The sequence below is a fragment of the Limanda limanda genome, chromosome 1, assembly GCF_963576545.1.
Source record: "Limanda limanda chromosome 1, fLimLim1.1, whole genome shotgun sequence".
NCBI classification, from domain to species: domain Eukaryota; kingdom Metazoa; phylum Chordata; class Actinopteri; order Pleuronectiformes; family Pleuronectidae; genus Limanda; species Limanda limanda.
Window position 1 is genome coordinate 36,201,968 of NC_083636.1, and position 24,017 is coordinate 36,225,984.

Genomic DNA, 24,017 nt, shown 5'->3' on the forward strand with positions numbered 1-24,017 from the left:
GGGCCCTGAGCTTCTACACTCATATGGAAACACCTTGTAAATTGTGCGTTAGCTTTTAACATCCTTTCATCCATCAGTGTTTCAGTGGGTGGTTGTTTTTGTGGCACGGAAACACTTTATGTTGGAGATCAATTAAATATCTGACCATTAAGTCTAATTGAATATTAATGTATAACTGATAAAGCAGAGTTTGTAAGTGGCTATGTAGAGAAGTGATGATGGTGTAAACCTACACATCCGTGGTAATATAAACTAAGTGAGCTCTCTGGAATTACCTGCCTTGATGTATGAAATGGTTGGAACACAAGCAGAGTGATGGTGAAAATGACAAAAGATTGGAGGTGACCAGCAAAACTCATTTAACTCTTCATAGGAATCATCTACTGATGTGAGGAAGATGTGTTGATTTGTATAAAGCTGGTATCCTCTCAAAGAGTTGGGATGTACAGAGATGAATAAGACCTGTGGCTGCTCAGCAGTGATGCTCAGCGAAGATGACTCCAAAGGCACAACACAGAATATCAGTGAGGTAGATAGATCCACAGTTACAGCAAAAGGCATCAAGGACTATTCTGAGCTAGTTGACATCTCTGTTCATGAGTCTAGAAGATGCAAACCATGGAACCAGCATAGTGTCCACGGCAGGACACTGCAGAGGAAACCCGCAAAAAAGACACACTGAGATGTGTTTCTTAAAACACATCTCAGTGTGTCTTAAATTTGCTGACAATCGCGACACTCCACAGTGTGAATTAGGACAGTGTGATAAAATTAAGGTTGAAACGTTTGAAAACAACCGTAACACATAAGGTGTAAAAGTTTCACTACATAGCAACATCATCCCAAAGGTGAAGTTTATTCACGTATCTTCCAGGATATTGTTGTGGTCTCTGTCCACCAGCTGGACCTCAGAATAAATTGGGCAATGCAGCAGAACAATGACTGAAAACACTGAAGTCAATCTGCTAAAAAACAAGAAAATTCACTTCTGGTAGAGGCGCGGCCTGATGTTGACGCTGTGACTAATCTTCAGTGAGGAGTTCACACCAGACATCATGGGAATATGTCTGAACTGAAGCAGGTCTGTGGAAAGAATGATCCCAAAAAAATCCTCCTGCACCAACAGCTACTAGAAAAGCTGGTTTGAGGTCATTGTTGCTGAAGGAGGTTCGACCAGTTAATAAATCCAGGGTTTCTTTTTTCACCAGCCTCATGAACGTTTAACGGGTGTGTCCATCATAACCCAACAGGTTTTAATTATTTGTGTTTTTTTAGGTTTGGCACCTTTTGTTCATGTACTTGTGACTTAGATAAATATCAAATCACATTTTAGGACTAATTGCTGCAGAAAAACAGGAAATTCCAAAGGGTTCACATAATTTTTCTTGCCACAACTGAGTAAGACAGCGTTACAACCCAAACCAAAATATTATTCCAAATTGTTTTTATGAAATATCAACACTTTACACTGTCTACATCAAAAAGTGTATGAATCAGAATCATCGTAAGGGTTTTGATATTTTTACTTTTTCACTGCCTGGATCACTGATATGCGTTTTCCTGGCTTTTCATCTCTTCTTTGACTTTCTCTCTTCTCTTCTTTTCCTCCAGCTTGTTTTAGAAATATAAAGATATTCTATCAAAACAATTAAGATCACGAGCGGCTGTATACATTATCAGTTGCTAACCTGCATTTTTAATCATAGTGGTTCTCACGCTTTGCTGGGGAGCCTGAAGTGCAAAAGCTGGTTCAACATGAGGAGGCTGCTCTCAACAAGCTGCAAAGTAGGGCTGCTTATCTCAGAAAGCCACATTTCCTTTTATTCACTACGCACACACACACTAATAGAAACACACACCAAGCATGGCAGACACACATACACGCACACTGCAGAGAGATGACCTTTTTGTCGTAGTATGGATAGGGTAGCTCGAGCGCTACTATCAATCTACTTGAAATCCAAGGACCACCTACACACACACACACACACAAACAAACACACACACACACACACACACACACACACACACACTTCATCCCGTTCCTAATTGAACCGGCGGCATTCTCTTTCACCGGAGTGAGTGAGATAAAGCCATCAACAGAATCGAGGACAAGCGCTGCACAATCAGCACGGCCTCACAGCTCGTGTGGAGTGGGGAACAGAAATAGAGACTTTGTTCACACAGGAACTTCGCTGTGCTTCCTGGAGTGACACAGAATGAATAAAGATACCTTGAAAGAATATGCAGCTCTTAAAACGTTATGAAATAATAAATGTAGTTCAGTTTTTCTGTACATCACCATGTTTGGATCACCATTACATACGTGCACTTATTTTTTATTTGACATTTTCAAAACCTCACGCATCTTTAGGGACTGATATTTATTGGTGTTGAGCCAAAATACCAATCTATTAAATTTAAATTTCATGAGGGGACTCTTCAGCCACGGCGGTGATATGTTTCTACAGTTTTTCATTTGACTGGTTCAGGCCATCAATAATTTGCTGTACCTTGAAACACCGTTTCCAATATATCTCTATTAGTGTTATGAGGCATCTGACAGAAATATTAAGCGCATTCGTTCAGAAGCTCAGATGGTAGTAGTTTCGAAAATATTACCGGATTTCTTTATTTTTACTTATTTATTTTGATAAATTATGAATAAATAAATAAATATGAGGTTTTCCTACTTTTGTCTATGATTTTTCTCGAGCTTTTTGACTGTGTGTTGAACAATGAAAGCAATTTGAAGATGGACAAGACAAATTACTCGATAATGAGCAATGTAACAGAACATAAAATCACTGCAGTTCTCCTTTATTGGGCTATGAAGGATATTTGAGTCTGATATGAGTGTGATGCAATGATTTTCTTTCAATTTGCTTCTCAAAAAGCATTGCATAAAAAACTGTGAGTGTAGTGACTGTTTATCTAAATGCATGTGTGTGTGTGTGTGTGTGTGTGTGTGTGTGTGTGTGTGTGTGTGTGTGTGTGTGTGTATGTGTATGTGTGTATCTTTAAACCTGTGTGCCTTCTGCGAGCAGTGTTTAACAGACCAACAGTCGCAGATTTTATGAGCCGTGGCTAATACGAGCTTCTGCAGCCATAAACCACACTGTGAGCAGAGTGCCTGTGTATCTCTGTGCACGTTTGTCACTTCTACTCGACCATGAGGGAGTTGTTGCCCAGCCGCTCTGATCACCATGTAAATCAGAGCAGTTAAGGAGGAATCGCTGACAGGAATCGACCCCTCAGGCAGGCGTGTGGTCTGATTTATGACATTTAAACAAGTGACATGATAAATGAGATACTGATGAGAAAGAACCGATCCAGGGTATAACAGATTCACACTGATATGGACAAACATTTAGTGCATCCCCGAAAAAGGAACAGTTGGTTATCGCAGTTTTCTTTAAAAAAACAGATTAAAAGAGAAATATGGACTTAACGGTCAGTTTTATTTTTGCAAACTGCTCTATGTTGAAGCACCTAATGTCCTTTTAACATCCTGATTATTATCATCAGGGCTGCAGCTCAGCGGGTTGTTTGCCATCAACCTACACGCTCACTCACACTCAATCTGTTAGAGAACGCTGTGGCCGTCCTTGACTCCGCCCTGACCTACACACAATCTGGAGGTCAGTCGCACAGTATGTTCAGCAGTCCAACAGTTTGCCTGTGAGTGAGAGAATAAATCATAAATGATGGTCAGGTCACAGAGGACCTTGAGCCAGATGCCTGGGACAACCCCCGGTGTCACACAATGACACTGGGTCTAATTACAGCAGGTTGACCTCACGCTGGTCCTTGGAGGCGAATAATTTAGATTTAAGGGCAAAATCAAAACTGATATGTCTCCAAATTCAATTTATGATGCACAAATTGAATTACATTGCTACAACGACATCTGCCGAGGCAACGAACGTGAAAGATTAGATAAAGAGGACAAAATGAGCCACTCTGTTTGAGGGGAAAACTATAAGTAAATGCACATGAAATTACTGTTTTATTCTGGGGGTTTGTTTAAAACCTGCCTGAGTGTATCACTGGTCTTGTTGCAAAATATCCCACAAATCCATCCTGCAAATTACCTCACTGGCTAAAACAATACACAACAACACAGACCACTTCCTACTAAGCTGTTATATTAGTCATGCAGTAAGGTATATGTAGTAGTTGAAGCTAAGTGAAAGGTTTCACCATTCTGTCTCATCCAGCCAATTGAGCCAATCACCTGCAATCTGTCCAATTTTAAAATGTTCTCTCTCTCTCTCTCCTGTGAAACATCTTGCTCTAAAGAAAGTGATTCCACCAAAGCTCAGATATCCAAAGAACAAAAAGGGACAATTCAGGTGTAAAACATACGGAATCAATTTGGGAGACACAACAAAATACCACTGCCTGAGACTCTTCTCACTAACCAAGGCATCAGCAACAGGCATTTATGTCTGCAAGCCCCTGGCACACACCATGAACTGTATGTGTGTGTGTGTGTGTGTGTGTGTGTGTGTGTGTGTGTGTATACCTTCTGATGCCATTGTTGAATAGAGCTTTTAGACCACACACTTACCAATTACATTCCATTTCACGGCCCACTGAGGCCGACCGGCTGGCAGGTCCATGTTACGTAACCACATTACACAGCATTTACAACTCGCTGTGTACGAAACTAACGTGCACGCACATCGACACAAGAGCAAAAACCAGACAGACGATTAAAAAAAAAACCTGCACGCGGCAGGTACGAGCGGCAATGACACGTAAAACACATACAAGCACAGACAAGATGCATGGATCCACTACCTCTACCCATCACCCTCTGCTCAGTGCTCTGCAGTAAGACCGTGTCACTTGGAGGTGTTCTGGTGAGACCCTGTCAGTGGCAGCTACTTCCCTTCAGCGGCAGCAGATTCCAGTGACGTCCTGTTCCTCTGCGCTGCCGCTCGTCTCTCTCAGCCTCTTTCTGTCTCTCTCTGACCATCTGCTCGAAATTTCATGACCCTACGCCCAAGGACAATCTCGCTGGAACAATATCAGCTGGGATTGACGGATACCTTACACCTGTGTCTTTGCATGAGAAGTGTTTCTTTTCACAAAATAACCTATTGGCTATCGCACTTGTGTTTGTGTGGTCTTGCTGTTAATAAGACGGGAGCTTTAAGTGTATGCTGAGTGCTTGGAGGATAAAACACGCGATATGGGGCATTGTGCGGAGAGAATGAGAGATGAGGATGTGGAGGATGCAAACAAATGAGGGCGACAGAGGTGAGCAATCGGCAGAAGGAGATGAGATATGAGAAGGAACATGAAGAAAGATGGGATTTTTAATATTTTTTGCCAGCTGCTGCGGAGACAAAGGTTTGTTTGTGCCAACGCTGACAAAAGAGGCCACAGCTCCCTCATAATAAAACTCTACTTAAAAAAACACCAGCGATAAACACCAGGCAAAAAGCACCTTAGAAGTGGTGCTTGTGAAAAAGTCACACAGCTTCATTGGAGTAAAGAGTAAAAGGAAGAAACAAAAATTCTGAAACCATCGAAAAGGCCAGGGAGTGATGGGACAAACAACACTGGGGGGAAAAGAACCCGGTGGCGTCTCTGTAACATTCAGCAGCCTTGGGGAGATTTCATTAAAAATTCATCCTGTGATTTATCTGCACTCTGCTTGGCAGGCCGGATTGCCTCAATCCGCTATATCCTATTCTACTGTGTTCCTATTCTCTCTATCTTTTTCTCTGTTGCTGTCTTTTAAATTACCACATGTGCTCAGTCACACACTCACACGACAGCGACATAGGGCAGCAATAGCTTCATAATCTCGGGCGGCTAAACAACAGACAGGCCGCCGGTGCCAGGCTGGACTTTTCGACTAAGCTGATAAACAAAAGACAACAGGGAGACACATGGAAACTATAACGCAGGACAACATATAGGACATGTCATCAGTGTCTGTGAAATTCCCAGCCTGTCTTGGTTCTATTTTCACCCCTGTCGGTTTGTCGGTTTGTTTATTTGTTTGTTGGCTGGTTGGTTTGTGTGGGTGGCAGTATGGTAATGCTAAAAATGAAAACACAGACTTCAATGAAACCTGGTGGAATGATGGGACAGGGGGCCAAGAAAGAACCCATCAAAATCCCAGGGAATAATTCATGGATCTTGAATTTGGCAGATTTAGGGATCTGATATCTGAGTGTGTGCGGTTCGGCTCAGCTTGATTGACTTTAAGAAGACTGTTCGGCTCGGAGGAGGTTTGTGCTCTATACTCAGTGCCTTCAAGTTTGGTTTAGTTTTTTTGTCAGTGTGCAGTACTGATGGCATCTCATACCCCAGATTTAATTGCAGAGTAAGCGCTCATTACTTTCACACTGCTCTCCAGGGGGGAAAGCCTTTCTACCCATTGTCCTGTCTGCTTGGTGAAGATGTCTGCGATTGGTGCAGGCAGCTGCATAACAAAATGTTTCCTTCTGTCTTCAGCTAAGAAGATGTGAATTTACAGCTCACAGAATCTTAACATGTTGATAGCGTATTGAACATTAGGTTGAATAACTGGTTTACTATTGACCCTGAACATCCCTCTAGACCTTGGTTAAAAAAAATTGGCAGCTCAGTAAAGCTTTTACTGAATAGTCTTTTTGATAAATAGTAAGACATTGATGAATATTCACATTAAAGAGCCAAATCTGATTAGACTGAAAAAAAAAACTAAGACTTCCAGAACATAATAAAACAAACAGAGCAGGAACACACTCTATGAAATATGTTTTATTGCTTTGACAAAAGCGGTTAAATCAATTCAGTTAGTATTTTATATTCAAAACAAAAAACTTTTCAGACTTTTGTGTCCTAAAGACGTCCTAAAATAATGATGTGATGCATGCGCATGGACACGCAGACATACTGTGGACATGTGTATCCATTAAATACAGAGAGCTCACGGTAAAGTCGATATAAGAAGCGGTTTACGCGGTGACATCTTCACCAAGGTCATCCACAGTATTTGCTGCTACACCATAAGTGAAGACTAGCTGCTGCACACACACACACACACACACACACACACACACACACACACACACACACACACACACACACACACACACACACACACACACACACACACACACACACACACACACACACACACACACACACACGCACGCACACACACACACACACACGTCTCATTACCCTTGGTTATTTATGAGCTCCACCATATATCCTCTTCTGCAATGTCCAACCTCAGCACCTTCAGCAACGTCTTGTTTTCTTTCAATCTCTCTCCGTCATTCATTTAGCTCCTCCCCCACCTCCTCTCCGTTCTCCTCCCCTCCTCCTCCCTGCGTTCTCCCATCCTCCCAAATGAACCACTCTTCTACTATCTTCCTCTTTGTGCTGATTTCTCCTCCTCCTCCTCCTCTTCCTCCTCCTCCTCCTCCTCCTCCTCTTCCTCCTTTTCCTCTTGTTCTAGTTCTAGTTTTTAATAATTCATCTTCTGATCTTCTCCCCCCCCTCTCTTGGGGAAAAGCTCCTCCTGTCACAGGCCAAGACCATTAATCAATTCTTTCTCTTTCTCTCCCCCTCCTCTCTAGCTTTCTAGCTATCTCTCTCTCAGTTCTTCACCTCCCTTCTCTTTTCCCACTCTCTGCTTCTCCTTTTGCTTCCCATATCCTTTCCTCTTTTCATCCCTCATGTTTCTGTCCATCATTTGTGTTATAATGGTCTTATCTGCCCCCACTTGTCATTGTCTGCCTTCACTGCTCTCTTTGATCTTTTGAGCCGTCTTCTTCTCTTGTTCCAAAACAGCGATTGTTCTCCCTCACACAACAGGCCTCTAGTGTTGTTTTGTAAAGAGATGTTAAGTCATTTCTCAACTCATCTATCCTTCTTTTTTACAAATGACAAATTAATTATTTGGATCTGCACTAAAATGTGCAAATTCATAAATATCAGTCAACTAAACATGCCTGATGTTTTTCATCACAATCCACCCCTGATCGGATCCACACCAAAATGAAATAGATTCTTCACTGATCCAAACCACATCCTTCCACCAAGTTTTGTGGTAATCCGTCATTCAGATTTAGCATAATCCTGCTAAATATCAAACAAACGCAGACAAAAGACAACCTCATCGGCGGAGGTAATAACTACTTATCCTGCTATAGGAATATAAGTATACTGTAGAGAATAAATTCTTAGGGACCATATAAGAAAGACATCATAGAACTAAATGAAGAACCAATTGCATTTAAATTGCTCTTTTCTCTCCCTCTTATAATCGTCACTCTCCTTGTCCTTCTTCCTCTACTTCCATTCACTGTTCTTTCCCCTCTTACATTCCTCCATCTCTTCTATTCCTCTGTCTTCTCCCTCTTCGCTTTCCTCTATGATAACATATAGTTCTCAGCTGACGTCTACTCCCAAAACGCAAAGCTACACACTCTTGTCTGCAACAGCTCTTATCAGGGATCTACCTCTTTCTCTCTCTCTTAGTTGTCATGTAGTGCAGGGTTATCAGATTGAACTCTCAACACCCACAGTCTGGAGGCTGTTTCTTTACAGGACTGTGGATCCACGTGTGCGCGGCGGCACCCGAGAAGCACACACACACTCACACCAGCGAATCTGCAGAAAGAGCAGCACATTACCATGCCTGCAGGAGGGGCGGGCGCACGTTTCCTTCCTTCTGATGCCCGCTCGCTGGTGCTGCCGGGCGCGTGGTCGGGTGCAGGAGCGAGGCTCGCGGTCAGGATGCTGCTGTGAAGCCGTTCGCCCTCGTCATGTGCTCTTCTCTCACTCTGGCCACCGCTCTGCGAGAGGTTGTACTTCTAAGACATGGAGAAACAAGATGGAGAAGAGAAGAAGGAAAGGTTTATGCTTCGTTAACAACTAGGAATGAAGTTTCAAGGAACATTTTCATTTCTGCTTCTTCATGAGCAGATAAATAACATCTACAAGCGGATGTAGATTCATAACTCACTGACACTCACTCAACCCTCCCCAAATACACACACAAACACACACACACACACACACACACAAACATGGTTTTAGCAGTGGGGGTGCAGTCCCTGTCATTGAGTAGAAGATCTAACGGAATGGCTGATCAGCCTATGTTGAAATCGACACATGGACACACAAACACACAAACACACACATGCATGCACACAGGCCTTCATTCATTTTTCATGAGCTAGCAGGGGTCGGAGGGGGGGGATGTTATACAAACTTCGACTTGTTTTCCAACACTGGGTTACACACTTTCACCTAACACACCCAACGACACAAACACACTAACACACATACCTATATAGAAGCAAACTAGTTAACACACATGGGAATCCTCTCCTCTTTCCTGGATAATAACGCAACATAAATGGGTTTCATTAAAGTCTAAAGAGAATATTTGATGATTTAAGTACAGGCTATCTATAGTAAAATATATTCATGTAATTTATATTTTATTAATGAAGAAATGTGTCTTTAACTTCAAAAGCATGAACCCATTAGACATTGCCAACTACTTCATACAAGGAGCAGAGAGAAAACTACTGCTGCTTTATTGTAAAGTACAGTCTGACTGTGCAGCACTTCAGATTCACCTCAGGATGAACAGTGCAGAGGGAGGAAGAGAGAAAAAGGGATTTCAAATTACAATGTGCAGTGCTTAGTGCCTCGAGAGATGGACCATTGTGCTGCCGAGTGCTCCTTCCACCACAGTGTCTGACTTTGAATGTGACTTTTATTCTTCTGAGTGAACAAAAGACAGAGGTGACAATGAGAAAGTACTGAAAAAATAAAATAAAATGCAGAGGGACTTTAGACACTCGTAAAAAATAAACTGCTGAATCATTTAACAAGTTTATTATTGGGTATAAAGTAAATTGAGGTTGGTTGTGACTTCTACCTTTAGCTCATCTTCGGGCTCGGTACAGTAAAACAAACATTTGGTGTTGCTATGAAAACACAGGCCAGTTTTATCAGTGTCGAGAAAAGCCGAGGTGAACAGATACACAACGTTCCTATTCACAACATTAAATGTCAACAGTATCGCCACCGACAGAACACAGACGCATTGGTCCCACGCAAACCAGAGCAATGACATTTATAGAGCTGAGTGTGTCTGTGTGATTTCTTAAAGGTCTAGTGGATTAAGGGTTTGTCCCGTTCAAGCAGGTAAGGTGAAATAAAAAAGTTTAGATTTATATAATAATAATATATATACCAATATATATCTAATAATTGAGCATGCAGATCTATCTGAGACAAAAATAAAATATGATAAAAATGACTTGAAAGTATTTCAACTATCAAACCATTTTAAAAAGAAGGGGAAAAAATATTCCTTGATAAGCCCATTTATCTAGATTCGCTTTGCAATTAGATGTGTTAGTAGTGTTTGAGTAATCCTGCTTAACAGACTAACGACAATGAAAACAGAATTTCTTTGGCAGAGGTAATCATGGGCCTTGCAGCAAAACACTAATTAGATTAAAATGCGCAAACTTGATCTTCACTTTCAGTTATTTAAAATGTAAGATTTATTCAAAGCAGATCAGATTCATTTATAAGATTTAACAAGAAATTTGAATAACACAGTGAATCAGGCTTTTTGTCTTCGGGCTACAATATAAACAGCTTCCAAAATTTGTGTCAGAGCCTCATTACCTGGATTTTAGTCTGATCTGCAAAAACCTATAAGATTAGGAACGTTCGTGGAAACAATACAGATTCACAAAGCACAATGTGAACTTTTTAATTTGTAATCTCTCTGCTGCTGCACTGGCAGTTTATTTTATTTACACTGTGATAAATGATAAATAACAACGTCTACATCCTGTGCTGAATATCTCATCACCCTGAGACTGTGTGTGTCCAGGGTTCTAGTATCTGGATCCTGTCAGGAGACACAGACGATAAACACACATGCGATTGTCGGTCTCTTTTGGAGAAGGCCTGCAGGGGGATTAAATCCTGGCGAAGCTGCAGCCTCTCGGGGGGGGCGGGCTTCGAAACAAGATAGAGAAAAATGCACAGAATTGGAAATGGGTGTGAACACGAGCAGGCAGGACAAGGAGAGCGAGTAAAGTAGGTAAACAGGTAAACTGCTCGGAGAATGTAAAGCCGTACGAGGGGACAGAGGGGAATGGGATAAACAGCAGCAGCAGATATTGAGCCGGACCCTCAGGCGAACAGACGCCACCTGAGGCCGCTCCTCATTCTCTCTCCGGTGCTCGCTCCCGAAGCCGCTGGCCGCCGGCCTGCCCCGCTGACTGTTACCTCCTCTACACACCTGGCAGCGACAGTGTCCGTGTCTCTTGCACTTGTCAGTTCGCTCACAGCCAACACTCCTAACTGGAGGCTCGAACATGTACTGGCCACTCGGGATTGTGCGCACATGATTATAGTGCATGCTCACAAACACAGACGCCCCTGCCAAGAAGCATAATAGCAACGTGCCAGCCCCCATTCGATTCTCATTACGAGAACAATTCAATGATAAACAACACCAGCGATTCCCTCGCTTTGTTTCCCTCTCATGACACTTTCCTTTTCATTTCTCTGCAGATGAAATCAAGAGTGAGAAAATCATAAATACAGGGCACATTATGTATATTACCTTATTCTAGAGAACAAGAAAGTGCGGTGGACAGTAAACCCACTCTCCTCTGACTCCCCCTGGGACTGCGGCCCACTATGGGCACTGTTTTTTCACATGCTTCATGCTCCTGTATCTAACCGTTCATTTATCCTCCTGTGTCTTCGTCTTCCTCTGGCCCACACTGACCAATTATTACAGTTCTCTCTCCATCCACACCCTCCATCTCCTCTGCTTCGCCTCACACCGGTATCCAGTCGCCATTTTTTCCAGCTACTCTCTTTTTCACACCATCCTGGTGGAGCATTATGTGATTGTGTGTCTTTCTCCAGAGAGGGAGAGGAGAGAGGAGGGAAAACTGGCTGAGGCCCTACCTCATTAACGCTTGTGGTGGCTGGACATGGACATTAGCATTTACGCACACACACACACACACACACACACTACGATTGCCTCAGTTTGGCCCGAGAATTATTGAATCTATTTTACTAAGTTTATGCATTAGGAGCAACTACCACACACACACACACACACACACACACACACACACACACACACACACACACACACACACACACACACACACACACACACACACACACACACACACACACACACACACACACACACACACACACACACACACACACACACACACACACACACACACCTACACTTGCTATGTGTGTGCCGCGTCTGTCTCCTTCCTGGTGATTACATCCTGTTTTCCCTGCGGAGATGAAAGGGATAAGGAACGAGGGATGGAAAATGATGGAAAGATGAAGGAGTGATGGCAGCGCTGCAGAATCTGCTGAGGCTGCTGTTGAGCGGCAATTTACACCTTTCTCATCCGATAACCATCAAATGAGATGAATAGGGAAAGTGAAGGGAGACAGAATTGACGAAAACCAGGGAGAGCTAATTAGTGCTGCAGGAGCTTGTTTTCACAATGCCTCTGATTTCCATCGTTAAAATGTAGTTGAGATTATCAGACTTCTGGATCCTTCTGCTTCCTACAAATTTAACTTTATAGCAAAATTTTAATCTCCAGGCACTTTATAACCTTATGAATTATAAAACTCAAGAATTTATGAAAACTCTAAATCTAATAACCTCTATCAAAAAATAATACAACCAACAAAGACTTGAATCCAGTCCCTGGAAAAAGCTTCCAGCTATAGTGTGAATAAAACATGATCTCAAAAGCAAAGTTTATATAAACTGGCTATAGAGCCCAAGTGGATTTCATTGACCAGAAGTCATGTCATTGACATCCCGTTTATACTCTAATTAACTAATCAGCTAATAGTTCCAGCATTAGGGATAAGGTTGGATTGTATGCCTACACCTTTTTGAGTTTGTAGTTTTTTGATGAGAAGTGGTTGGATCTCATGTCGTGTTACGAAGCTGTGCCGAGGGACCCGTCATGAGATAATGGAAGTCATGTGCTTGTTCCTCCGTGCGTTAGTTCCAGCTCTCAACCCGCTGTCACACGTCGTCCTCCGCCATTCTCCCAACCAACAACCTTACAGACGTCTCTGTGCACACCAGTGAAGCAGACAATGAAGCTGATCCACAAAGACACAAGCAGGTATAAATATGGGAGATATTTCTGGCAGTGAGGTCTGTGTGTTATTTTGGAAGATATTTCTGAGCTCCAGTGTTGATTTTCCTCTATTCCTAGGTGAGGCATTTTTGGTCTCATGCATGCTTTCCTCACCAACGCTATTTCAGACCCGTCGTATTTAAACATTCATTAGACACTTGACGGCTGTTTGAGTGTGTGACTAGCCTGTGTGTTCTAATAGTGCTGAGTTGCTTGTGGCATGCTCCTGGGTTCCTCAATGTCTCCAATCAATTGCCTAGATTGTGGCGGCCCACCATGCTTCTAAATTGTCCCACCACAGTTTCTTAATGACCCGAAAATCCAAAAATATTTTCACACTGAATTATTTGTGGTGACATGCAACAATATCAGCACTGATTCCCACATTTTGGTTTTCTAGGTTTACATTTTTTTAATTTACTTCCTAAAGTTTGAGCCTCATCCTCTTAATGGCACAAGATAAAATGTGCAGCCTCTCTTTCTCCATCATTCTCTCTCTCTCTTTCTCCTTCTTTCAGATTCACATTAGCAGCTGACCCGTCTGTCATAGTCTCTCATGCCATCAGGAGTCCTGCAACAAGACCGGCCACAATGGTGATCCGGTGGACCATCGAAAAATCACAAAAGCTTTTAGCGTACCTGAAGGTTACTCTACAGGCCTGTTCTGTGTGTGTGAGTGTTTGCTGCCTGTGTGTGTGCCACAACTGGACTCACTAGCCAATCACCATCACCATCACCAAACTCAGGGTGAGGGTTGTTAGTTGTTAAACCCTATGTGAAGCGATTGAGCTGCATATTTATTCAGCGTAATTGACATTTAAGATATGCGAGTGGAGCAATTTGTGCACAGTAATATGTAATATTAGGCCCCAACCCCCAAATCCCTTGGTCAGTTACAGAATGTAATTCTGTGGAATCACTGTTTACTGAAGCGACAATGTTTGCATCTGGGAAAACATCTGCATGAGTGTGTGTGTGTGTGGTAATAAATCTGACAAACAGACACACGCAGACACCAGCACTTACAAATAATGAAACTCTCAGGACCATGTGCTGCAATGATAAACAGAGTGGATGCAGAGTCACGCTCTCACAGACCTGCTCTCTAACATCCTCTGCTGAGAAGAATCCTCTTTTCTGCATATGAGACAGCAGAGGGAAAATAAAGAACAGTGTGATCTTTGTTCTTCTTGGAATAATAGAAATGAAAATGCTTGAATTTTGATGGATGACGAAGATTTTGACGTTTGTGTATTTTCCCCCCGTGTCCCAGTTTCCCACACAAACTTCCTTGTTTGATATTCATGACCCATTCTTCCTCCTACATAACGACAACTCATTTCCTCATCTGTCTCTTTATAATTCTTTTCATCTTTGGCGCCGGGGAGAATATTGTTACTGTGCTGGATGCTAGACTCAATAGACTCTAACAGACTACACACAGGCTGAGTGATAAAGAAGCCTGAATAGTTTGAGAGCAGTCCTGGCTGGATTCAGCACATCACAAGAGTAAAGGGGTGACTGATCGGGAATACTTATGACCCCTAAAACTTTGCTTCCACAGACTACCTGCCATATGAAGCTTTTTTTTTGTATCTAACTTCACCAAATTAAAGATCCTGTGGTAAGATGTAGGTGAAATAAATGAAGTTATTGGAAGAAATTGAATATAAAATAATCCTAGTGATGTAAAAGAAGCAAAGACAGTAGCAGTAAAAAGGGAGTGAAAGCAGCCAGAATACCAAGAGCTGGATTGTTATTCTTCCTCCACCAAGAAGTCTAAAGTCAAGAAAAAAAGAGAGCCACACAGGAAGAGACACTTCACAGGAAACCATTGTAGTTAAACTGTCCCCCTTCAGGTATCAGGTCCGGAGGCTGGATACTGTGACCCTCCTTCTCTTGTGCCTGTGTGGAGACCATTTATCAAGATGTGAAGAAAAGATACAGGGGTTGGTCAAACGGCAGGACTGTGGAGGCTGCAGTCATCGTGCCCTGCGGTCAGAGGAGGAGCCTGTATTTCACTGCCAGAGACACACGGATAAACCTGCTTGTTCACTCGTTAAATATCGTCTTGTAGTTAATAATTAAAAGAAGAAGAAAAAACAGTCAAATGCTTTGAAGTTGAGCTCCAAAATAAATGGAACTGCAATGGTGAGATCACCACTTACAACCTGCTGCTGATGAGATTTGAACAACCTTTCCTCAGGGTTATGGAGCCACCCGCCAAAGCAATTAACAAGCAAACAATGCAAAGAAGATCCAGTGAGAGGCCACTTCAATAGAAATATGGGGGAAGATATAAACTGTATTCCTGGAACGCATATCTCGAGAACCGCTAAAGGTGACCTCTGCTCTGTAGCAGCATCTGCTGGGTCCATGTTCACAACAAAGGCATGACATCTGACCCTATAGTTCAGGGTTCTCTGCAACCTAATTTGAGCTTCTCCGAGCTTTAAATGCACTGGTGAACAGCTCTTTGTGCAGAGGTGGTGGCACAGCTCCTGAATCCTGCAGCCAGCCTTACTGCAGGTCACAGTTTCAGCTTCAACCAGCATTACCACAGCAAAACAGGCACAAGACTAGCATTCTTACATTTTCATCTCCACAAATGCAACATGCACACATATTTAAGACAAATAACTCAAAGGTATCAGTGTTCATGCACTGATGCCACTGATATGTCACTCATCCTTTAACACATAGCCCGTAGTAGAGATATGATCAGGAGGAAAATATCATGCTGGAGATATTACCTGCATTATGTCTCATTAATGCAGGACTATGCAGCAGGCGAGACACATGCTGATCATTTGTTAGAACAAAGGACACCGGGGAAATGGTGTCAGCATGTCAGCATGACCGTAATGGTGAAGCCGCGTGTTGTCGTTCCTCATTTCCTTCTCCCTGGCTGCATCTTTCAAGGAGGTTTATTTTATACAATGTAGAGAATGTAGAGAATGTAAGAAATTCATTAGAAGCTACAAAAAGCTCATATCCCATTTCTCTTTCTCCAGTTATCTTTTCCCGGACATGTTTGTTTTTGCCATTTTGTTTTCTCTCCCCGTTCCTCTCTACAGCAATACTAATATTGAGCACTTGGCAAGGAGAGTGCTTAAATAGTGTGACAACATTGCTGATGACCTCCTCCTCTGAGGTTATGTTTTCATTGCTGTCTGTCTGGTAGATTTTCTTGAAACTTGCTGGAAGGGTTGAGTGTGAGCCAAGGAAAAACCCAATATATTTTGGAGCGGATTCGATTTATTGGGCAGCTCCAGTAATTGGTTTTCACATTCTTCAAAATTGCCTGAATTTTGTGAATTTCTCAGACATGTGTTGAGTGCTAATATCTGAATAGCTGAAATCTGGGGCAAATCTAGTTAATGATGCAAATACGCAATACGTGTATATGTAATACATAGTGATAAAGTGGCCAATGAGCCTTGGTGGAGATTGCGCACTTCTCTATTTGCAATCTGAAAACACTGTGAGGAATAAACTCATTGATGCATTAGGTGTTCATTTAGAACTACAGCTTGTAATTCCAGCTCCAGTTGTTCTCTGCTGCTGGTTTTCATTCCAGGGAGTTTTACACCCGGGATTCAGGGGGGAACGCAATTTAGACTCTAATAGAACAGGGAACAAAAACAGAATGAGAGAGCAACTTACCACTCTAATGAAATATATGTATCCTTTCCAAGCCACGTCACTTCCATTTAGTCACTTCCAAGAGTTGACTTTGTATCAGGCAGACTTGAAAATATATTCGTTGAATGTAATGTATTATCCTCTCTGTTAGCTTGGGAGCTTATATCAGACATAGTTGTGTATTCTATTAATTTATCCTGTCATGGTTTGAGCAGTGGCAGCAAAGCGTTTTGAAACATTTATCCATGAGTGTGTTATTTAATTGATATTTTCAGCGGGGAGAAACTATTTTAACTGTGGACCACAGCTCAACAGGAAGTGACCTTTTGGACCCAGCTATATATTCTGAGGAATGAATTATAATATAGATGGACGGATCTGGGTCGGCCGTGGCCTTTCCATGTGATGATTTTTCACTGGCCTCCTCCCACAGTCCAGGTTAGGTTGATTGGAGACTCTAAATTGCTTCTATAGGTGAGAGTGGTTGTTTGCCACCATATGTCAGCCCTGTGATAGACTGGCGGCCAGTCCAGGGCGTACCCCTCCACTCGCCCAATGTCGGCTAAGATTGGCTCCAGCCGACCCCCGTGACCCTGAGAGGAGAGGCAGTATAGATAATGGATAAATGGATGGATGGACAGATCTGTTTCATGAATAAGTGAACACGTTTCTTCTCAGCATCACAGTCGACACACACTGACTCTGCCGAACACACACGCACAAAAGCAATTACTTCTCCTTCTGACTCTCCCGCTGATTTCCCCCCTGATCTTAACTTGTGCACCTGGTCTGTTCCAATCTATCTTAGCTCTCTCAGCTCTCTTATGTTTTCCTGCTGTTATTAACTCCTTGCCCAGTCTCCAATTCTCACTCTTTCTGGAATAACACTTTGTCTGTCGCCTTCAATTTTGTTTTCTCATCTTTATTTTGATTGTTTATTGGTTATTTTGCCGACAGAAGATCCTTAAGGTTTTTATTTTATTTACAGATTCTTTTGAAAAAGTCCACACGAATTAATACATAAAACTTCACACTAGCAAATAGCCATTTTGACATTTTCCTGTTCAAAACATAGCTTGGTGATTGTGTTGTTAATCCTCTGTCTATTGTCCTGCTGCTGTGATGAATGAAACACCACAGATCCACTTCTGTAACAATAACAAGGGTCTCCTAGCTACAGGGATCATATTTTCCATTCACTGCCGTGAAGGAGATGATGCTATTGTTTTCTGGGTGTATGAATGCATCCTTGAAACTGTAATGTGTATAATTACCTCAGTTACAAAAAAGATAACATTGTAACTGACGCTTGTGAAGGATAAAGTCGATTGTGATACCTAGAGTTTATGGTTATTCCTCTACTGCAGAGGCGAGGAATTTTACATGTCAAGGACAATAACAATAATAAGAACATCCTTGAAAGGCCATACTAAATTATAGACGGCTGGTAGGGCTTCTCTTTGGTGAGATGTCTGATGTCAGATGGTAGTGATGATGATGACTCATCTTAAAGCCATAGATCATTTTAATTTGCATGTTTCACTTTCTTCATTCTGGATAGGGTATATGAGCTTTTATCACCCTTGCGGCCAGAGTAATATTGACCAAATGGAAACGATCAAATCCCTCTCATACCCACTAAAAAAAGAGACGTCCTCTATTCCCTTAGGTTAGAAAAATAAACAGACTTCCTTTTGTGGGTTCCTCCAATAAATTTGGGGAAATTAAAGATGATAAATTTCTCATTACAGATTGAATGTGCGTTTCGGGTCACATGCTACTGCACAGATTGTACAGAATCTATCACAGAAACTCTTTACTATTTGCTCAGTTTTTGTTCGTATTTAATAATTTCATCTATTTAGTCTTTACAGGCATCTCATTTTTCTTGCCTTTTACATTTACATGTTGTGAACTTGTGATAGAATAATTGTATATTGTTGTATAAGAAGTGAGTGGGTCCACTACAACACAAGGTAACTGATGGAGAGGACAAATGCAGGTCCCTAGGTAAAAATGAAGATTAATTATCATGCCTTTGGTTTATTGATTGAATTTAGTATTTCAATCTATATTAACAGGCGGACAAGTTTAGATCAAGTCTTATTGAACCAGTTCATTGATGTGTATAACTGATGAGCTTCCTACAGTTACTATCCTCACTTTGGTCCCTCTAATCTTTTGAAAGGTTTAAAGGTTTTCCTGTCCCCCTGTAATTAAATATAACCCTATTGTAAGCATTATCAGTGTGTGTTCACTTAAACAGGCTTTGTTGCCCTGCGTATGTTTGAAGCTACTACACTGTCCATCTGTCTTCACCGGGCCCAGGTGTAGCCAGAGGGGGGGGTCAGGGTACAGAGTATTGATGAGATGGCGGAAAGCAGAGAAAATGCTGATGTTGTCTCTGGGAGGGAAATAGAGAACATAGACATGGGAGCGTAACTCCCCCCGGTCGATTATTAAAATGGAGAAAGCTGTATGTGTGCATTTTCTGCTGACGGTGGGTCAGACTGGAGGGACATGGGTCACAGGCTAACAAGGATAAATGAATGTTTATTGACCGAGTGTGCAAATCTATCTATCTATCTATCTATCTATCTATCTATCTATCTATCTATCTATCTATCTATCTATCTATCTATCTATCTATCTATCTATCTATCTATCTATCTATCTATCTATCTATCTATCTATCTATCTATCTATCTATCTATCTATCTATCTATCTATCTATCTATATAGCATTAATCATTTCAGGTACACCTGTCATCTCCACAGGTTACTTTATTTCAACTGAAAACTTAACTTCTGTACGCAGTTTACACAAATGTTTTGCGTCACTATGCCAGCATGCTCTTACTGTGTGTGTGTGTGTATGTGTGTGTGTGTGCATTGGTAGCGTCCTGCTGTGCTGATTTCCACAGGAACAGATGGTCCAGCCCGGGCTCTGTCGAGGCTCCACAGTCTGCGGAGGACTTGTGAATGTGCATATAGTGTGTGCACATCCTGCTGGTTTCCTCTGCCGCTATATTACATACTACTGCACATACACACACACACACACACACTTGCACATGCGCACACACATGCACACACGCGCACCAACACACACACACACACACACACACAAACACACGAATGCCCAGCAGCCACACACTGACGTTGATTGTTGCAGTGTAATTGATATCCTTGTGGTCTTTGGCCTATTTGACGGTTCCATTGACACTTAGAGTCTTAATCCTGCTTAAAAAGGCTCTTCACTGCTAAGCTCAAGTTTGCAAACATACTCGGCTGTCACTGCCCCACCTCTTCAAGTGTGTGTGTGTGTGTTTGTGTGAGTGTCTGAGCAGGTTCTTCTGTCTGTACTGTTACTAGTTGTACGCATATATATTCAGATAGATACCACCACACAGCATGCATGGTCATATTCTACGAGTATGAAATTCATTTATTGTGCTTCTTAAACCACTAACAACTCTGTTAGAGGTTAAATATCTATATGGTCCAATATATCAGTGATATTCAATGTGGGGTAAATGACTGGATCTCATAGGTAAGTAAACACAGAGATTAAAGAAGAGACAATAGCTGTGTCCCAATTCAGGGGCCGCCTCTTTCAGAGAACCAGCACTTTGGGACCGACTAAGCTACCCCATTTCGAAGAACCCTCCAAATGCAACAGACAAATGCGATCTTTCACCACCAAGCAACAAAGGCTCCAACGGGAGAAGGCAATTGACAAGACATCCGATAATAACTTTGAAATATAAGTACTATGGTTCAACTCAACTGAACAGCTGACGGTACACAGCTGGGCACAGCTAAAAAAAAAATGGGCAATAAAACTTTCTCATAATGTCCAACTGCAGCTCTGTTGCAGGACAACAGCAGGAAGAGAAGGAAATCCTCCGTAGACCAAACCGTTTAAATTTCCTTTCAGCCTTTGTGGCCGACCTTTATGGGCCGATTTATAAATCATACAGCAACCTGTTATTGGGCAGTAATATCTGCTTGGTCAGTTATTTGAAAGGTGATTTTTATCACTTCGGATAATTTAAAAGTCAAAGCCAAAAAAAATAAAAAATAAACATGAGCTCTTAACAGGTCTCTCAGAATCGAGGCCACGGTTTGTTGTCAATAGAATTACATTGAAACCTTCCAAATTATGAAGCATGCTGCGAGTTGTGAGGTCATGAGGACAGCCAGGCTCATCCAGATGTGCACTAATTCCCTAATGCGCTTCTACTCTACCACACATCAAAAGGCACACGGGCGTAGTACGACTTGGTATTCCAGCGATGTGTCCCTCTCTGTCGATTTTCATTAATAAAACCAGCAGTAAGGGGGGTGGTTCCAGATTAGCAAAATATATTACAAAACCAAAATTACACCGTAGGATCAAGTGTTTTTAAGAAATTGGTTTCGCAGAATGTTATATAATCTTATGTTGGGAGCTTCAGCACTAGAAAAAAAACGTCAGTGACATGAGAGAGTGTGTCCTCCTGTCATTCTGCCTCTTCCCGTTTTTCTAGTTTTCACTCTCTCTAGCTGTTGCCTTGCCTGTCTGCTTCCTGGTTCTCTATTCAGACAGAAGAGGAAAATCTCCAGAATACAGATTCCGTTCACCTCTTCATCTTAAAAGACTGAATTCATGGCAAGAAAGGTAATTTTTTTCTTCCTCAACTTTTGTTTGCAATAGCTCACAGACAGCCGTTCCAAATGCATTCCTAAGTTAACACAAACAGAGTTGTGTGTGGTGCACTTTGTTGCACAGATAGACGTGGTCTGCCTGAAACCTGTCTGTGGTATTCACAAACTGTAAACCAGCATTTCCTCCCCCGCCCCCCTACACGCCCCCATCCACAGTGCTTCAGCAGGAGCCGATCAGTGACTCCATTCATTCCCGGTCAATTTGGGCAGAGTGCTGGACGTGGCCGTTTCATTGCGCACTTCCTCTCCCGCCTGTCTCTGTGACTCGGGGGAGATGACAGATTGGGCCGAGAGGGAGAAAGGAAGGAACAGGAGGAGAGAGAGGAGAGGAAAGGCGGGGTGAGCGGTCGTGTATCGGGGGAGAGAGACGGAGGAAAAGCATTTGGCAGGTTTGAAGGGTATAAGAAAGAGAAGAAGTAGAAATGAGCACAAAGAGGGAGACAGGAAAGGTTTACAGTTAGTGCTGCTCGGTACATTCACACTAAAAGAGGATTCCATTATCCTGTTGTGAAAAATGCTACAGCACCCCATTTCACCAGTATCTGTACCGTGTTTTAATGAGAGCCATAATTCCTATGAGTGTGTGTGTGTGTGTGTGCAGCTCTCTGCCTCAACCTCTACTTCCTGCAGGCATAATGGGTGTGCCATTTGCTTTAATGGTGACAACCAGTTGAGGTGTATGGATGCTAATAAAAGTGCTCTTGTCGACTGTCCGCTGCTTGTCGACAAGAGCAGAGCACAGCATTATTTCTCTTACAAAGCTGAGAGCCTAGTGCACTAAAGTAGACAGACCGCAAATGATTCAATAGCCCTCCATTGCAGAGGTCTGCACATCTTCTATTTTTCTAAAATTCTACTTCATCAAGGCAAATAATTGTCCATGTTCTGTCATCTAATATGCAATTTCTTTTCGTGATTTTTTAGGTTTTGCCGTGGTGTCGGTTCATTTTTGGTTTCTGGGATGAAATAGATTAGAAGAACAACGGAGTCTCGATGTAAGATATGCATGGTCAATAAGAGGGAGAGAGGATGGTGAAACAATGAGGAAAACAAACCAGTGGACGAAAAATCTAAAGACAATGGGGAGCGGTTAGGGACCAAAAAGGATGAAGGGGGAAAGGGAGGAAAGGGAAATGGAGGAAGGAAGGAAGAGGAGGCACAGGGATGAAAGAAGAAGGGTTTTAGGGGGGATAAAAGAAGCAGAAGGAAGGGATGAAGAGATGTAGAGAAGGAAGACAAGAAGAGCCTGAGAGACTTAGGTCTTTCATTACAGTTGTCCTTTTCACACTTCACACATTAATAATTAACAATTAAATTATTATGAGTTCACAAAATTGAATTCCCCATTTCCAGTTTGTCTCCCAGACTGTGTCTCCCCCCCGGCTGCCTCCATTAAAAACACAGATTAAGCTAAAAAGGAAAGGTCCCTCTTACTTTATACCTGAGCTTTGCTTTACTGCACGTTTTTTTTTTAGATAGGAAGCTGGAGTTATGAGAGAAATGCAAAGAAACTTATCAAAAGGCACATGAACATTTATTCAGTATCGACCAGGATGATAATCTATTGCTTATCAGAGGAAGCATACCTGCCCAGAATCAAATTAAGTAACGATGCTGTTAGTCCATGTCCTCAGGAACAAGTATTGGTTAGGTTTAGACAAAGGTCTAGTGTGAAGGATTTATCTGTGAGCAGAATATTGATATTCATAATTATGATTTTATCGATGTATAATCACGTGAAAATAAGAATAACTGAATTTGTGTTATCTTATCATCAGCCCTTCATATCTGTATTAGCAGCAGATCCTCTTCCTCAGGCGACCTCTGTGTTGCACCGCCATGTTTCAATGGTCGCCCAGAATGAACAGAACACACCGGCACTAGAGAGGGGCTTTCACGTTTTATGTTACCTGAGGGCCACTGTGGGTTCGACTACACGCTTGGAAGGGGAGGGGAAATCTGGGTTATTCAGCTGGTTGCAATATGAAACCTCAAACCACACCGTGGAGAGTTGATGGTAGAAAAACAAACCTTTAGTTAAGGGTATGGAACAATCACGGTCATGCTTTAGCAGAAAATCCATCTCTTCTCTATGTGGAGTTTGTTGCTCTGTGACAACATCCCCTGTGTTCCTCCTTCGCTGCAGACGTAATACCGTTTTTTCTCAAACATATGTTGTTGTGGCCTACTTGCTGAAACTGATATTGTTGTACCTAAATACCAAATACACACTAAAAGTAAAGTTAGACAATTGAAGCCCCTCTGTAGGCTGAGGTCTGACTCAGTGAGGTGCAGTTTTTAACAGTAAAAGGATTTTTTTAAACAACAACATCTTCTGTATTCTGTGTCCTCACAGCATCCTCTTTTAATTTTCTCTCCATCTCCACCAGCCTTTGTGGTGAAAGTGTTTACTGCAATGGCCAAAGGTTCCACTGTCGCAGCGTTAGTCACTAA

The 24,017-nt window shown here is 42.1% G+C and overlaps 1 protein-coding gene across 1 annotated transcript in view; it reads right to left on the bottom strand.

Moving 5' to 3' along the window:
• The window catches only part of strbp (spermatid perinuclear RNA binding protein), a 72,068-nt gene that overhangs the window by 17,542 nt on the left and 30,509 nt on the right, over positions 1-24,017 (bottom strand). The window contains exon 3 of the mRNA XM_061083551.1: positions 8,652-8,831. Coding sequence (XP_060939534.1) covers positions 8,652-8,654 — 3 coding nt within the window. The 5' untranslated portion in view covers positions 8,655-8,831. The remainder of the gene's footprint in view (positions 1-8,651; positions 8,832-24,017) is intronic.